General features: G+C 46.1%; 1 protein-coding gene across 1 annotated transcript in view; it reads left to right on the forward strand.

Moving 5' to 3' along the window:
- ca16b (carbonic anhydrase XVI b) overlaps positions 1-18,138 on the forward strand; it is a 70,863-nt gene that overhangs the window by 43,955 nt on the left and 8,770 nt on the right. The window contains exons 6-14 of the mRNA XM_048254983.1: positions 3,876-3,942; positions 4,326-4,483; positions 6,404-6,599; positions 9,792-9,976; positions 10,303-10,411; positions 10,692-10,741; positions 11,018-11,765; positions 12,338-12,476; positions 16,119-16,210. Of these exons, the coding sequence (XP_048110940.1) occupies positions 3,876-3,942; positions 4,326-4,483; positions 6,404-6,599; positions 9,792-9,976; positions 10,303-10,411; positions 10,692-10,741; positions 11,018-11,765; positions 12,338-12,476; positions 16,119-16,210 (1,744 nt within the window). The remainder of the gene's footprint in view (positions 1-3,875; positions 3,943-4,325; positions 4,484-6,403; positions 6,600-9,791; positions 9,977-10,302; positions 10,412-10,691; positions 10,742-11,017; positions 11,766-12,337; positions 12,477-16,118; positions 16,211-18,138) is intronic.

An 18,138-nucleotide genomic window follows, 5' to 3' on the forward strand; every position in this document is an offset into this window, starting at 1 on the left:
TTCTCATTTTTTCTCAAAAGAGTATAATACTTATACTTATACTGTGTGTGTGTGTGTGTATGTGCTGAGCTTTGTCTAATTTACAAAGTCCTCTTGATGGATGTAATGTTTCTGACCTCCACCTCTGCAGTCACAGTTCAGGTTTTTCATGTCCACAAGTGTGCGTGCTGCTGGCTGCTCTGTATTCATAGTGTTGTGCAGTGGATGTGTAGGTAGCCACTGCCATGTACAGCTTTACATGCTGTGTGTAGCAGCTGCCTGGGGAATAGAACAACTTGATTTTTCTTGCTGTGCGTGTGTACAAAGTACTATATGTCTGTCTGTCTGTGAGTGTGTGAGAGAGAGCAAGGCTTTGAACCAGTTCATGGAACGAACACGAAAACCAGAAACTTTTGCCATTTTGCTAGGAACAAAAACGAAACCAGAAGCTTTATGATTTTTTTATGTTCCGGAACAGAAACAATTTTTTAAATTAGTGGTAACCGGTTAATACCGGTTCTTTTTTTGTTCGTGGGAAAGTTTGTGCTCTTTAATGAAAAGATGAGGGTCACCTCCTGTCATTCAATGAATGCATGGAGAGTGCAGACAGACAGAGCTTGCCACTAGCAGGCAATCAAAAGGCCTATTAGGTCTCCAAATCTCAATGATTTCATTTCACCTGTTTTCTCTTTTTACTAGGCCGTGACTAACATTGTTGGAAAAAACAAGCATTATTGTAACGTTAAGGCTACAAGGCTTTAATTTATTTGGAAAAACGTAATAGTCCTCATTTTAGCATTTAGACAATGGGAAGGCATCCAAGAATCCAATATTACAGTACCCACCAAAATATACTGTATATATGACAGCATTTTTTGTTTGACCAGGCAATTATTCAGGTTAAAGGCTATAGGAAGACACTGGTGCAGCTTGTATAAAGCAGAGGCCTAGTGTTTTATTATGTTTGCTGTAGGATAGGACAGACTGTAGGAGTCTAAAAGACAATATTGTGACTATTAATAGCCCGTTTGAAAGCATACATATATTTTTGTCCGACAGCTGACATGGAACGTTATTAAACGGTTCAGGAACAATATTTTTTTGTTCTAACCGGTTCGGGAATGTCAATTTTAGGGTGGGAACCAAAACCGGAAACGTTAAAATACTGTTTCTGTTCAGAACAAACTAATTGGCAAAAAAATCTGGTTCAAAGCCCTGAGAGAGAAAGAGAGAGAGAGAGAGTTTGTGAATTTGTTTTAGAGAGAGTGTCTGTGTGTTTGTGTTTGTGTGTGTGCGTGTGCGCACATGTGTTAAGCACACTGTGGCCTGTGCTGCTGTGGTAGTGGCCTGTGTGAGAAATGGAGTGTTTGTTCGCAGTGCTCCAGCCATTAGAGTGTTGTAGTTCTCATGACTTAGAGCTTTACAAATGCATTGTGCTGTCAGCATAAACAATGAGCCGCTGGAGTTAGTAAATAACATGCTGTCTGGGAAGGCCACGGATTTGACTCCACTACAGTTCTGCTGCAGTCTACTCAAGCTGTACATGTGTGTACACACTCACACACACACACACATACACACGCACACACGCATACACACACATGTCTGTCCACAGGAGTAAACAAAGCAACATTTTTTATATTATAGGTTCTCCAAAGCAGCCAACCTTTGCTATGATGACAGCATCTCACACTCTTGACATTATCTCAGCCAATAGACACTGGGAATGCTTTTCCTACAGCCCTGAAGGAGTTCCCATACATGTTGCTTTTCGTTCACTCATGTTAATCGAGAAGCATTCCAGGTTACTATTTCATGAAGCTGGATATGATGATGCCAATAGTGCACTAGGCAGACTTGAATCTAATCCATGAAACCCATTTCGTTTTTTAACAGAAGAAAAACTGTTTCATGAAAGTTTCTTCAAGTCAGCCTCCATAGTAGTGTAGCCAGCTCTAATATAGACACACTGACGTGCACATACACACAGATGCACAAATGCTTTTTTACATGAAAAAGTGGGGCACAGGTGCTTTGGCGTATAGGGCTGTATTTGGACCTTGAAAAAATATATCTATAGAGTGAGCTCTAAACGTTTTCCTTTACAATGCTCCACAACATTATTGCTTATGGCTATTAGCACCGTGGAGTGCAAGGCGAGCGTAGCTGCTGTTATAGTAGTAGCAGTTGCCCCCTCTATAGAAGCTCTGGCAATGAATCTAACTGATGAATCCCTATCTTTATTAAGGTTCCAAGTGGAGACATATTAGCTGTTCAATTTTTCCAAACTTGCACTAACGTCAGCACTCCATGTGGCTCTTTGTGTCACGGTTTTGCAGGAGGACCCAAGTGCAAGACTCCACCAGGCAGAATTACAGAAAAAACAGAATTTATTTTTAACACGAACTTTACTTTTAAAGACTCTCTTACTTACATACGGGACTTTGACTTAGACAAACAGAGAGACGATCCGACAAGGAACAGAGAAACAGGAGGGTAGAAACACAGACCAATTAACAGAGACAGAGGACTGGACGAAACCAACAAGACAATAACAGGGAACAGGTGAGGAGGCAGAAATGGAGGGAAAACAAACAAGACAGGAAGCACAGACCAAATAAGGAGATGGGGCGGAGACAAAGACAGGTGACCGGCAGGTAACACAAAGCACATGGGGAACAGGCAAAAACAAACACAGGACAATACACAAAATGGCCACCAGGGTGGCACAACTCCAACGTTCCGGGCCAGATCCTGACACTTTGCCCTCTCTTTGCATCTACTTTGTTCATTATCGCTCCATTAAAGGTGTTTCTTCAGTGCTATTTTTTCCTACATAAAAATACATTTACTTAGCCTCACATAGCGGAAAAAGACAGTGACAACACAGATGCCATGTTTTCAGCTCACAGTTCACATCAGTTGCCATATATCCTCACAAACAACAGCGCAGCACTCTAACATTATGTTGTCAATCCCAATCCAACATCAAGTTTGTTGTGTACAAGTTTCAAATGTATGTAATTTACACTCAAGGGCAATTCCAATTGACTTTTTGTTACATCCATAACGCCAGTGAAATGCCTTGGCATTTGTATGATTCGAATGATAACATTCATTGTTTGTGCATTTTTTCTCATGTACATTCTTACCATCCATGTAATCATTTTACCATACCATCCCATTTTATTGGCGTTATGGATGTTACAAAAAACGTAATTTTCCATGGAATTGCCCTCGAATAGCCTGCAAGTAGAAATATGAATCGTACAGCTGTGTCTGACAAGTACCATATTGTAATGTAATAATTTTTACTCTGTGATTACTGTGGGTTTTTTTATGAACTCCTGGTTAAACCTTTTTCTTAGCTGTGAAGTGAATTGCCATGATTTTTCCCACAATTCACAATCACAATTTTCACACGATTTTTACCATCTTTCTCATTCACAATGACAGGATCACATAGAGGAGTCATGTCTGTGTGTTTGCCTATGGTATTGTGTTTGGCAAGTTATGTTGTAGGCTACCATCCCAGTCAGTAAATTAAAGTGTACATTAACCATGTGGTTTGGAGATGGCTGTCATTATTGGAGGACCATGGGACCACATAGCATTTGGCTTTTTGTCATGAAAATTACAACGTTTGTAATGAACGTTATTTTTTCCCAAAATGTTATGTTTCCTCCGGAAATTGCATCTGGTCTTCATTCACAATAGATGTAACAACTCTCATCCTGTGTTTGGTGCATCTATACACTATGGAGTGCACTATGAATAACTTTATGGTTAATAACTATGTGGAGGCTTTTCACTATATATAGTGCACTGTATAGTGAGTGGAAGTTCTGAGCACAGGATGAAATGGTAACGGTTCTCCATGTCTGGGCTGTTCATAGGTTGGAAAAGAGGACAATGTGGCGGTGGAGCCCATCATTGCAGGCCTCAAGGGAGTGGTCCATCACGGTGAGTGGCTGTAAAACGGCGTTCTTTGGAATTCACAGTGTACCAGTAAAACCAAATCAACCTAAGCCTAGTTACTCAGATAGGGGTGCTCCACTTTGGCCCTTGTCGAAACAATATTTACAGGACAGAAATAAGATTAGGCTACAGAGACCAAATAAGAATAGAGGTGTTGTGCCAGAGGCATTATTGTCCGTAAGATGCGGCATTCTGCACATAAGGTAGATAAACTGGATAATCTCCCCACACGGCTGCGAGGAATAAAAGATTGAGATAGCCATGGGGGGATCAGACTCCATCCTCTAATGCCGCTAGCGCTAGCCAGGAAAGGATCCGGTCTGTCTATTCCCTGGTGACCTGTGCTTTTTTCCTCCTCCCCTCCCCAGAGAAGGAGACGTTCCTTGGGTCGTTTACGCTCCGGGATCTGCTGCCGTCGTCGCTGGGCAGCTACTATCGCTACACGGGGTCCCTCACCACGCCACCGTGCAGCCGGGTAGTGGAGTGGATCGTCTTCAGCCGGCCCGTGTTCCTGTCACACCAGCAGGTGAGCAGTCTTCTCGTCCCGTCCCGCCGCCCAGCCTCCAGGTACAGTCCTGCGTCCGCACCCCGCTACGGCCATTAATCTTGTCTGGGAAGCCAAGGTTAGCGCCGAGTACTCCGAGTATGATGTCGCCCCACTGTTTAACTCTCATGCCTACAAATCGGGTTTATCTGAGAGAGTATAGGCTGCTTGCTGGTGGTCTTACGGACCTCTGGAGACACGCCTGTGTGAATAGGCTTTCCCATGCCACGTCCCAAACAAGGCTGTGTGATTCATCTTCAGGTGTGACCCATTACTTGTGGCAAAGTCGGACTGTAAGTAGGTATGCCGAGGCACACACGGGGCATGGATCTGAAAACAGAGACCATGGGGAAGTGCTTTTCCTGGGCAGTTGGTTAACTAGATTGGGCCTTATTACTGCCACTCAGCGATGTTTTACAGCAAATTAGCCAATTTGAGAACTCCAATCAGACTTTGGTATTTGCATATGAAAATGTTAGCTCTCTAAGCAGTTTGTGGCACTGAGCGGATTGAAATTTCTTCTTCAGTAAATATGGTCACGCTTAATTTAGCAGTTTTATGAAACGCCAGGGATTGTAATGTAATCAGTATGATGAGAGAAGCTGTCATCGGTCGATCTGAAAGGCACTTTGGTTGCTTTATGGGCTGGCATATTTGCATTTGAATAGCAATGTATATAGTGCCAGCAGTTAGTTTTCATGTCAGCACATCATAACCTTAGGTAACGTCTGTCCATATTCTTTCAGTGGACGAGCCTGACTGTCTGCTGAGAAGATGTAACATGACAAAATAAATGCCACTTATTGCCTCAGACTCCTGTCAAAGCAGTGACATGATAGTGGCTGAGAATTAAGATCCTGTATGCAGAAGCCAAATTTCCGTAATTTCTTGAAAGAAGCCTAAAAGAGCTCTCAGTGAGTAGGCTGAATTTGAGGAACAGAGATTGATCTCTTTTTATTGATTTTTATTGATACAGTCTTCTATGCTGCTTTGCTGAAGCTCAAATTGAGAAAACTTCACACAGTTCCAGACAGCTTCTCAGTGGGGACAAAAATCCGAGCCACCTTTGTTTGGCATGACAAACGCCATTGTGTTCTTACAGTTAACCAAACTCTACCATACGCAGGAAATCTCAAATGATGTTTATAGACCTCAGCGAGCAGCATTGCGAGTCGCAATCGTGATCCCCACGGCGTAGCACTTCCCCACTCCGCTGAAAAAGAAAATCCTCTATCTCTTGTTGTGAGAATCATAAAAGGACAAAATCTAAAGGACACCATCGTCATTGCACCCCACACAACAAAGCAGCTCTTTTCACATAACTCCTTTTCATAGCCTCCCCCACTCATTCAGGTCTGTACATAGTTCTGCAAACTTTATGTTTCTTGTACACACTTTCCTTAGAAAACAAGATGTTTTCATCTGTTTGTTTGACTGCTTTGTGCAGTCCATTTGCTACTGGACCAAACCAGAGACTAGATTAATGCTGCAGGGGAGGATTCTTGATATATTCTCAACATTATTGGAGAGCTTAATTTTTTATTTCACCGCCATATCTCCACTGATAGAGTATGTTAACATGTCTAGCTTGTAAAGTATATCTAGTATTTTTCTACATTTTACAAGAATCTAATCGTCTGTTACATTTTCATTCTCTCACCTCTCTAACTCCTGGCGACTTTCCTCTCTGCCCGGCTGCCCTTTCTCATCACAACACGGTGTTGTCTGCCCTTGGGTGCACTCTTGTGCTATCTAATTAAAAAGAACTTGATTTGACACACAACAGTTCCCTTTCAGACATTCAGACTTGCCCTCTGTGACCTCAGCTTTCAAACCTGGCTTGTTTGGTGAGGCATTTGGTGTTTTTTTTTTTATTATTATCTCTCTCTTATGTCCACTTAGCTGGAGGCTTTCTACTCCATCTTCACCACGGAGCAGCAAGACCATGTGAAGTCGGTGGAGTATCTCCGGAACAACCACCGCCCAACGCAGGATCTGGACAGCAGGCAGGTCTTCAAGTCGGCCGTGAAGGACGCCTGGGCCTTAGATCCCTTGATGGACAGCTACAATGGGCCCACAGGCACGGAGGCCTCTAAGGGTAAGATTGGGGTTGGTAGTGGTACCAACACTGGTAGTGGTAACAAAATACACACACATTCAAACATGCAGAAATTATCTTGCATTTCTGACCTTTTTTCTTGGGAAAGTTATGACTGCAGTTCTTAGTGTTAGTCAGAACTGTGCATCTTGAATTTACAAAAAAGCTAAAAGGAGAAATACACACACATATATATATATATATTTTTTTTTTTTTTTTTTTTATTATTTTGCTTTTGGTTTTGTTTTCATATTCTATGGATTTGGTCAATTAGTCATGCACTTAGCATTGGTGATGCCGTGATGAAAAACTGGCCATCCTCTATGTTAAGGGGAGGGCGTCAAAAAGTGGGTCAGTCCAAATAACCTGTCTGTGTGTGGCGGGCGGCGCTGCCGCAGCCAGGGAATAAGATAAGCTATTGAGCTAGGTGGTCGTGCTCCAGATTAAGAAGACAGCTGGACCTGAGGCAATGGGGATGGGTGTCAGAATACTCAGAATGTGGAGGCTGCACTCCATGTAATGATGGATTGAAAAGCTCCACACTGTATGTCTCTACCTTTCCAAGGCTTCGTATGTTTACCAGGAGGCTTTAGATAAAAATGAGCACAGCGTAATGTTCAGGTTTACTCTGGAGGTTGAGCGCACTGTTCTACACTCCGTCCCTCTCTCTCTCTCTTGCTCCTTCACTTGTCTGCTGTGTGCAAATGGATCTGCTGTGTCTACGCTGAAGGCTTGTTGGAGATACCTGTGCAGAAGCTGCTGGCCTTCCTCTGCCCTGACCAGTGCACTTGTAGAGAGCCCCAGCAACACATACAGCAGCAATATAACCACAGGATTAAATTCAGCCATGGCTGACAGGGTTCCATTCATATTACCCATGACAAATCTGTATATAGATCTATGAGAATGGGAAAACAGTTTTCTAACATACAGTAATGATGTTTTGTTAATCTGCCCCAACCTCTCAAAGTTAGGACACAAGATTAGAGTCCATATAGCACTGTTCTCCTTTCACATCCACTGATCACATCCCACTTCTCCTTTACCGCAATGTCCTACCGCTGCCCATTTTCATAGTTATTTGATAAAAAATAAAAAAATAAACGATTTTGGGGCGTCCATGCTCCATCAGTGAGATCGTGTTTTAGAGAGACACAGAAACCTTTGTAAACCTTGCTCCTTTAAATGTTGGGCTTTTGGTTCCATGCTGAGCAGAAAGAATTGATTGTCAATGGTTATGATGAAGTGGGAAGCGCTGTAATGGCACCCAAGAGGCCGGGTAATCAGCATTAATATTCACGCTAAAAATAAAACCCATACAAATGGAAGCGGAGGTACGAAATTGTCATTGTGGCTTTCACAAGTTGGCAGGGCCTTGTTTTCAACAAAGCTCTCCCTTTTCACCCCAAGCTCCTCTTTGCCTCTCTCTCTCTCTCTCTCTCTCTCTCTCTCTCTCTCTCTTTCCTGTCTCTCTTTCTCTCTCTTTCTCTCTCTTTCTCTTTCTCTCAGTCTCTCTCGTTTCTCTCTCTCTTTCCCCCTCTCTCTCGGCCTCTCTCTTTCTCTCTCTCTCTCTTTCTCTGTCTCTCTCTCTCTTGCTCTCTCTCATTTTCTTCTTCAGAAAAGCATCACAACAAGAAAACAGAGCTCTTTAGTGCAGAGGCTGATGGTTATCGCAGGCTTTATTGTTATCAGTGGACTAATCAGGATAATTATGATGGGGCTGATGAACTTGCTGGTGATCATACCTGCTAACAGCACCACCCCTGCTGTGCGTGCCTGTCTGCAGGTGCTTTTGGCCTAATCACCCCTGTACCACCTTCCCCCCCCTATTTATCCCCACACGCGCACACACACACACACACACACACACACACGCATATACCCACACAAACACACACACACACACGCACACACACACAGACCCCAGCCATTATTTCTATGTGTGCTTTATGAAAGGTCACTGAAGATCTATTCCGACTCGCCCCAGCATAACCTTGTACACGGGTGTGTGCTCATCGGAATGTTGATTGTCTGGTTATGTGTCTAGTGCTGTGATTAAATTGCAAGTGGTGCTTTCAATCACTACTCCTTTCATCACTAAATCAGTACCGTTAGGTCTGCTGCCACCTTAGTTATCATTATGTTGGTCTAACATAACTATTACCTCTATACTACCCATTTACAGAAAGTTTGGAAAGTTCATGTCAGGCCTATATTGTTTGTCGTCCTTTTTGTATAGTATATATGATAACATTGTTTTAATAGAAATAAATATGCCCCCTTTCATACTCAAATAAAAATATATATGTTAGATTAGATTCAGCTTTATTGTCATGTATCACCAGCCTGCATGTTGAAGGGCAGTATGCTATTTTAGTATGAAATATGGACACTCTTTTAATCACAGATGTATCATGTGAATACGGTACATGTGTAAGTGTGATTCCTATATATGTCTTACAGACCTTTTCTGTCTGGGTGGTGCTCTCATCTCCATCCCGTTTGTATCATCTGGAAAAAATGATGGTGTTGCTGATAGTGGTGCTGAGAGAGGATGTCATGGTGTAGATATGGACTGTGATGTGTGAGGAAGCGGGTCAATTCTGGGAATGGTTTTGTAATGTCCTGTCACGGCAGGTGTTGATCTAGACTTGGCTACCTGGAGAAGAAACCCAGCAGGCCTCAGGTCTGCACTGCCACCTAGAGGCCAGAAGGTGCAACAGCGCTTCACCCGTCCCCCCCCACTGTGGTCTCAGTAGCTCAGATGCACATTGCAGAGAGGACGACGGCCTTGAGGCACTTTTATATGAACTCATGCATTATTTTCCCACTTTTGAAGCGCACTGCTCTGAAAAACATTTTAGTGAGTCAGACCTCAATAAAAGATTTAGTTTTTGCTCAGGGCAACACAGAGACCTGGGCCTCATACTTCTGGCACAGCTACCTACGAGCGAGCTAACAGGCGAGCCGGCGAGTGAACAAGCCACGCTAATTCTCCTCATTTATCTCCAACGAGACGACCGCTAATCGGATGAGTGCAGGATCTCACTCCATCGTTCTCCATGGCTCTCTTTTGTCACATTGGCATATGACTCATACATTACTGTTGTACCCCCCCACCCCTGCTCTCTCCCCCTCTCTCTCTCTCCATCTTTCTCCTTCCCTCTCATTTCCTGTGGTTGGTTCCTCCAGTGTGCAGCAGCACTCCGGCCAACATGAAGGTGTACACCCTAAACCAAAGCGCCCTGGTGGTGCACTGGGATTGGCCCTCCACCGTGTTCCATCCACCAATCATCAACTTCATGGTCTCCTACAGCTGGGTCAAGGACGACATGGCCTACGAGAAGACCTTCACCAAGACTGGAGATCACGATACAGTAAGTGTGTAAGGCATGCCTGGGAGCTGCCTGCCAGCCTATACTGGTGGTTTTGAGTAGGGTTTTTTTATTATGCTTTTGTGAGTCTCACTCACTCACCCCATTCAGAAGGCACCCCTGTTAGGGCCGCTATTTTGGGGCTTGTGTTTGTGCTGAATCAGCCCTTTTTTCTGCTCTGCTTCATTCTTCCAGGAAATATTTGAAACTGCCACTCTACACTCTTTTATTTGCAGAGTATGAATATCATCTTTCTGTCTCTCCCTGTGGTGTGTGTGTGTGTGTGTGTGTGTGTGTGTTTGTGTGTGTGTGTGTGTGGCTTCCTGCAGAGGGCAGTCATTACACACGTCTCATCAGACATCCTCTATCTGTTCCGAGTGCAAGCAGTGTGTCAGAAGGATCTTCGCAGTGACTTCAGCCAAACGTTACTCTTCAGAGGTAGCCAACCAACCCAGCTAAGAATAAACTATGCAGTTTAACAGTGTTGGAAGCTAGTGTTTGGTAGCATACACACCATTTCCTTATAACAAATTGTATGATACAACATACTGTTTGTCCAGAGGTTTCTCTCACATCCTATGTGTGTCCATATAGGTACAGTACATTGTGAGGTGTTTCTTAAAAACATGCCTAGTGGCAACTGCCTACTGACGTCGGATTGGTTGTGTCTTTGTGTTCCATATATTTTCAAATACATTTGTTTTGTGTTTTGTTGTAGCTAATACCACCAGAATATTCGAAGGGTCCAGAATAGTGAAGACAGGAATGGTATGTATGAACACGTCTTATAATCCCCTCAGTTAGTCCCGTCAACATGATTTTGCACATCAACGTGAGTTTCTCGGCCCTCCTCTCATCCCTCCCTTGTTCCTTCTGTCCCTCTCTCTCCCATACTCTCCCTCCCTCTGTCTCTCTTGCGCTCTCTCTCTCTTTCTCTCTCCCTTCCAATCTTGCTCCTCCCCTCTGCCCCCCACCCTCTCTCTCTCTCTCTCTCTCTCTCTCTCTCACCCTCCTTATCCCCTCCCATCTGTCACTCCCCCTCAGCCTACGGTCTCTCCAGCCTCCTCAGCAGACATGGCCCCCATAAGCTCGGGCTCCTCTACGTGGACCTCCTCCGGCCTCCCCTTCTCCTTCGTTTCCATGGCCACCGGCATCGGCCCTCCGTCCAGCGGCGGTCAGGCCACCGTGGCGTCCGTGGTGACCAGCACCCTGCTGGCGGGCCTGGGCTTCAGCGGAGGGGTCATCTCCTCCCTCCCCGGGTCACTGTGGTCCACCCAGGCCCCGCCTCCGAGCTCCAATCCGACGCGCAACAAGGCGCCCGCGCCCTCTTCCGAGACAGCAGCGTCCGACTCCAACGCCATCCCGGCCGAGGGCAACAAGGTGCCCGTGCAGGACGAGGAGGAGAAGGACGCCGACGAGGAGGACCAGGAGGAAGGCGACGAGGAGAAAGGGGAGGAGAAGGAGAGGAAAGAGAAAAATAAGACCGACGCGGAGCGCGCCAAGACGACGGGGGGAAACGGCAAGGGCAAAGAGACCGCCTCGCCGCTCCCCACCACCACGTCTACGGAGCACGAGCAAGAGGGCGGCCCTGGGACGCCGGCGCCCCCTGCTGACCCGGAAGACCAGCTGGAGCAGATGACCCTGAGCCCGTCGCTGGAGCGCAGCACACTCGCCATGTGGGAGGAGGAGGAGAACAGCACGGCCGACATGCAGCTGCCCGGCAGCCCCACGCCAACACCCCCACGACTGGTCAGCTCGGACCACAACCACTGGCCCTTCACCATTCACACCGGTAAGGCAGCCCCCTTTTCTGAGCTCCTCTCCTTCCCTCTTTCCTCTCTCCTCTCCTCTCCTCTCTTCTCATCCCGTTTTCTCTCCTCTCATCCCCTCTCTCTCCTCTCCTCTCTTCTTCCCTCTCTCCCCTTGGTGGTGTCTACATGGCTAACATATGCCATACAGATACCATTTAGACTCAGGGAGTACCAGAGTAGCAATTAGAGGTGTTAACGAGGCTCCTTCATTGCGGTTTGCCCTTTCTTTTTAATGAACACAATGATTTATCTTGGAAATAGTGTGCAAGCTTCCTCACATGCACACACAAACACACACACACACACACACACTTGCTGCCAACTTTATTTGTTCTAATGAGGTGGCAACATCTGCTGGGGCGCAGCATTTAGAACCTCATAAGGGAAACGTTATCCCCCTCCCCACCTCCCCAGTCGTCGTAGCTCACCTCTGGAGAAAGCTGCAGCGTGTCTAAGGTGTTCGTTGTCCCTTCTCTTTTTCTCTTGACTTAAGTGGTCTGTGATATCATGGCTTGTCTTTGATCCGTGCTTGCCCTGTGCTGCCACCCTCCAGACGGGAGCAGGCTCCTGAATGTGACCCGTAACCCAGTGTCCATGTCGGGCATGGTGGAGTGGGTCATGCCCCTGATGGTGGTGTCCATGCTCACTCTCTTCTGCCTCGTCCTGCTCATGATGATGCTGGTGCACTGGAGGTGAGTTCTCTTCTTCTCTTCTTTTCTCTTCTCTTCTCTTCTCTTCTCTTCTCTTCTCTTCTATTCTCCTCTCCTCTCCTCTCTTCTCTTCTCTTCTCTTCTCTTCTCTTCTATTCTCCTCTCATCTCTTCTCTTCTCTTCTCTTCTTCTCCTCTCTTCTCTTCTCTTCTCTTTTCTGCTTAGGAAGCAGTAGCCCTTACAGCTGAGAGACTAAAGGCTATAGTGAACTTTGAACTCTCCTGTATGTGCCTGTAACATATGAACACAGTATATTTCATATAGTAATAGTGCAGTCCTCCATAGCTCCTCATAACTCTTGGTAATTGCTGCTATCATTACTTATACATAAGTACAGTGCCACTGCTCTAACTATAGAATTGCTATCTATGGAATTGGCCACTAGATGAAAGAGTGTGACATTTGTGTAAAAGACTGTCAGGTTTATATTGAGAGTTTTTTTGAGAGTTTCCACTCCTCTCTCCTCCTCTTCTCTCCTCTCCTCTCTCCTCCTCTCCTCCTCTCCCTTTCTCCTCCTCTCCCATCGCCTCCCTAGTCCAGTTCTGTCCCATTCCTGCACTGGCCTCGTGATCTCACAGCACGTTGAACACGTGCGGTGTGCTGCTCAGTTTTACAAAAAAAAAAATCCCTCACACAGAGTCCTCCATGACTGACTGTTAGAGGGGGGGGGGGAGGGGCTCTGGGGGTCAGCCACGTGAGGTCCAGAGAGGTAGAGAGAGTGACAGAAGGAGAGATGGAGTGAGTGCCAGCAGAGTGATAGAAAGAAGGGATAGATAGAATGGAGGGGAGGCAGAGAGAACATGAAGATGGATGAAAGAAATGAAGGAAGGTAAAGAACTCAAGTGAAAAGACAGAAAAAAGAAAGAAAGAAAAAAGGAAGGTAGGAAGAATGAAAGAAAAAAGGAAGGTAGGAAGGAAGTGCGCCAGGTTGAAAAGAGGACAACACACTGACTGAAAGACACGTATAAAGACAAACGGAGTGACGGCTAGAGCACAGCTGGTTACCGCCACAGAGCGGCTGTGGCAGACGCAGCAATTAACCCAGGTCATTAGAGCCAGAGATGCAGAATGCACACACAAACGTGCCGCCACTAACAAACGGACAGACCCAACGTCCCCCGGTCCAGAGGCGCTGTTTACACACTGCCCGCGTCTGATCCATCTCCAGCCATTTGATCTGGGCCAGCAGTGGACTCACTAAGCGTCCCTTGATGTATGTCGCATTATGTCCATGGCAGCTAATGAAACCTCCTGCTAATGGAAGGCCATGCAGATGAATGAGAAGACATGGTGCTAAGACTTCATTTGTGATTTAGAATCTCCGCTCAGCGCTGTGTGACTCACTACTCCCATCCATGTCTATGGAGTTCACTCTCTCTAGAGTGCATGGACCAGAAGTGAATAAAGAGCCGGGGAAATGAACCAATGGCTAAGCTTACAACTGTGTGTGTGTGAGTCATCAAATAAGGAAGTCCGTGGAGCAAATAAAACAACATTGGCATGTGACTAGATATCTAAGCCGTAGCAGTTGTCTGAAACCGAGAGCATTTACATGTGCTTGCCTGGCTGGATGTCTGTTAATAGAGTGCGCTAGGCCACACTTCATTTGCATATTTTAGTGGAGACTGTTAGTAGAAAGCTCTGCTGAATTACAGATATTACATGTTGTCAGTCTCACCGGTGGCAGGAGAAATTGGAGGATGGAGAAATAGTCAGTGCACTCTTTCCTCACAGCTAGCACCTCCTTACCGCAGAGGAGATGGAACACTTTTCTGTGTTTATTAATAGCCACTGTTCGATTGGAGCGTGGCAAATGGTAGACGGCTCCACACGGTGTAACCTACATGTGATGTTGTTGGCTGCGAGAGCTTTTGATGGAGTTGGAGTTTAATAAGGCTGTAAGAAGGCAAGGTTCCATCTGGATGGCTTGAAGGCTTGTGGGGTTTGGGCAAACTCCCAGATGCCAATTAAGGATCAGCAGTATGCCTGCCTCATTTCCACGCACACATACACATACACACACACGCACACAGAGGCACACAGAGACACATACACACACACACACACACACACACACACGCACGCACACACTTCATCATTTCATTGCTGAGGACCAAATTAATTTACACAAAGATAGAGTGAAAGAGACAGACACAGAGAGAGAGAGACATATGAGATTAAAAAAAGAGAAGCTGCATCCAAGTCAGAAGTTGTCACCAACATGCATGCTCCACCCTCAGTAGGCCTGCTTTGTGAATGGGGAGGGGGGACACCCCTTTCCAAAGCCCTCACCCCCCCTCCTTAACTCTGCTGGAGACAGGAGGAGGCGGGCACTGCTAGACAATCAGCCCAGCCTCCACCCACCTATCCCTGTCCCAACCCCCACCCTCTCCCCATCAGCCTCGCATCACGGGGGGTGTCGAGGGCAGCAGAAAGCAGGGATGTGATGGGATCCAGGGGAGGTCCCCACTACAGAAATACACACACACACACACCCTCACACACACACACACACACACACACACACTGTCCTCCTCCTCCTCCCATCAGTCGTCTCCTCACTCTGAAGCTGGGCTCTGCAGGCTGCCACCGGCCCCTTTCTCTCTCTCTCTCTCTCTCTCTCCCTCTCTCTCTCTTTCTCTCTCCCCCTTTCTTTCTCTTTCTCTCTGTCTCTCTCTGTGTCTGTCCCTCCCGGCGAGCTTCAGTCCTCTAGCAGCCATGACAGGCATCTGCTCTCTGCTCTGCTGGAAGTCCAGGTAGGGAAGGAAGGTGAGCGGACGGATGGAAGGATGGAAGGAAGGGAGGAAGGAAGGAAGGAAGGGAGGTGGGATGGAGAGGCATGGGTGCTGTAATTAGCCCTGTTTGCCCAGGAGTAGGAGGTGCGGGCGGAGATGTGTGTGTGGGTTAGTCCGTGTGGCTTGTGGAGGCATGGGGGACGAGCAGATGTGTACACAACATCTGATGGCCTGTGGCAGTGTAGGAGTTACTGTGTACTGTTGGAAAGTAACTTTGCTCATTTGTTAGCTGTGTGGGTTAAGGTGCTTGGCTTTTTTTTGTATTATTTTAAGTATACTTTCCTAACTGTTGTTGTTTGTAATGGTTTTAGCTTGTTTTTTTTTTAAGTTTTTGCATTGCTTGACATATTCATTATTCATTGAATCTAGTCTGATCCATGTATTGATCTGTTTTTTGATGGTTGTTCTGAGAACTGTAAAATGAAAGGGATGTTTTGCTCTTTGACAATGAGATGAATGCTCAAGTATGATAAGCTAGTATGGCCATGAAAAGAGATCACTGAGACTTAATGGTTTTAGAGGGAACAGTACTCTGAGGCACTATGTAGGAGTGCTAGGTATGTCATTATTTTGGTATCCATTGTTTTACTTTTCTCTTAACCTTCTTTTAGTGAAGAGTGAGGAGCCATTTTATTTCTTTCTAGCTGTGGTGCTTGACAGTTAGAGACTAACGTGCATGTGTGTGGATGGGCTCTTGAGCTCTGCTCCTGTGGTGCTATGCAAATCTGCAGTCAAGAGGGCGATTAAGGACACGGTGCCTGTGAGGCAGCCTTGAGCCCTGGGACTAACTAACACGCGGCTTCTTGTCCTTTGTCTCGGCTGTGCCCAGGAGGTTTTTCCAGAGCACTCATTTCTTCGTGGAGGACAGCGGCTCCCCCCGCCTCGTCTCCAGCGACAGCTTCCCCGTCCTCTCTGTCCAAGGTGAGTCTAGTCTGCCCACTCCTCAAGCCACTTCTTAAGCCCCTGAAACACAACACTGTACAAACATTTACCATTAACGACTAGCAGCAGGACTCCGAGAAGCCCAGTAAATAATAACTCTACTTAATCCAATTTGTTTTTAATCCCATTGAATGACAAGTTGTTGTTGAATTTGTTTTAAATACACTGACGTTAGATGTATCACATTTGAACAGGTAATATTTATTTGTTGTCTTTGACATGGATATATCCTCACTCAACCTCTGCACAAATAGCAGCATAGTCACAACTTGTGTGTGTGTGTGTGTGTGTGTGTGTGTGTGTGTGTGTGTGTGTGTGTGGGTGTGATTAACTGATTAAATTAGCTTAAGGTGTGTTTGCACTAGCGCGATTAGCAGTGCTGTGCAGCATCCTGAAGCGTCTACACATTTCATTGTTGTGATTTTCTCTTGGGTTTAGAGTGTTTGTGTTTGAGCTCTGTGGGGCGTTGTGCTGATTACATACACCACTCTCTCTCCAGGGGAGTGGGGGATATTGGGGTAGCTTAGGTTCAGATGGAGGGGCGTTCTGTGACTTTTTCATTTATTCCTGATGGCCCAGCCAACTCCCACAGCTGCCATCAGTATCGACTCCACATCCATTCCCCCTTTTTATTGTTGTCTGCCATTCCTGACACAAGCCTCCGCTGTTCTGAGTGACAACTCTATATATTACTGTGCCCTGGGGGTAAATGCGGCCACTTTACCACTCAGTGCTATACACATTGAAAGTTTAATGTGTTCGCAAATGTGAAATTACCCGATGCTCAATGTGTATGTTACATTAGAGGCGTAACAACTGGAAAAAAAAGGTTGATGTGAAATTGCCTAGAAGTGCACCTCTAGAAGACAGGTGATTAGGGGAGCTGAGAGAGCGCTGATGTAGAGGTCGCACTGCAGTCGCACACAGTTAAGCCTTAGCTTTGAAATCATACCTCTGATAAGACTCATAAAGATTTATGAAGCCTTCTGTCTCATCATTACGGGGAATTGTACTCTGCAGCCCTTATATCAAGACCCTGAGCTCATGTGTGTGCTTATGCCTGGTGAATGGGGGGATGCAAAAGCACTTCTGAAATGGACTGATTGGGAATGCAAAGGAAAACGAAGGGGAGGATTGGATGAGTGTTGGAGCAAATAAACCCACACACACACACACACACACACACACACACACACACACACACACGCACATACACACATACACACACACACACACACACACACACACACACACTCACACACACACACACACACACACACACACACACACACACACACATACATACACACACACACACACACACACACACACACACACACACACACACACACACACACACACACACACACACACACACACACACACATACACACACACACACACACACACACACACACATAAACGCAAGACATACACACACATACACACACACACACACACACACTCACACACACAGACACAGAAAACACACACACACACACACACACACACACACATACACACACATAAACACACAAACGCCTGTGCTCTGTGCAGACGGTGTGTGTTTGTTCAGTCTGCCTGCCCCTGGCCCCAGCTGTGGGTGTGCAGCATCCTTAATGAGGTGGAGGAGTCCGGCGCGCGCCGAGCCGACTAACCCTGGACGTGCCGCCACTGCACCTCCCTGATTGATGTTGTCGCTACCTAGCTGATGGGGGGGTTCGCATACGACAGATGCTACCCCTGCATAAAAGCCCCAAATTACCCCATGAGCCCACACGTTCTGTGTTGCTTATGTCTTCCTTTAAAGCCATTCCGCACATCTCGAGTTCAGCTCCATCTACAAAATCTGTCTGTGCCAAGGGTGAAAAAAAGAGTAAAATTGTTCAGAGCTAAATTTGTATGGA

The sequence above is a fragment of the Alosa alosa genome, chromosome 10, assembly GCF_017589495.1.
Source record: "Alosa alosa isolate M-15738 ecotype Scorff River chromosome 10, AALO_Geno_1.1, whole genome shotgun sequence".
Taxonomy (NCBI): Eukaryota; Metazoa; Chordata; class Actinopteri; order Clupeiformes; family Clupeidae; genus Alosa; species Alosa alosa.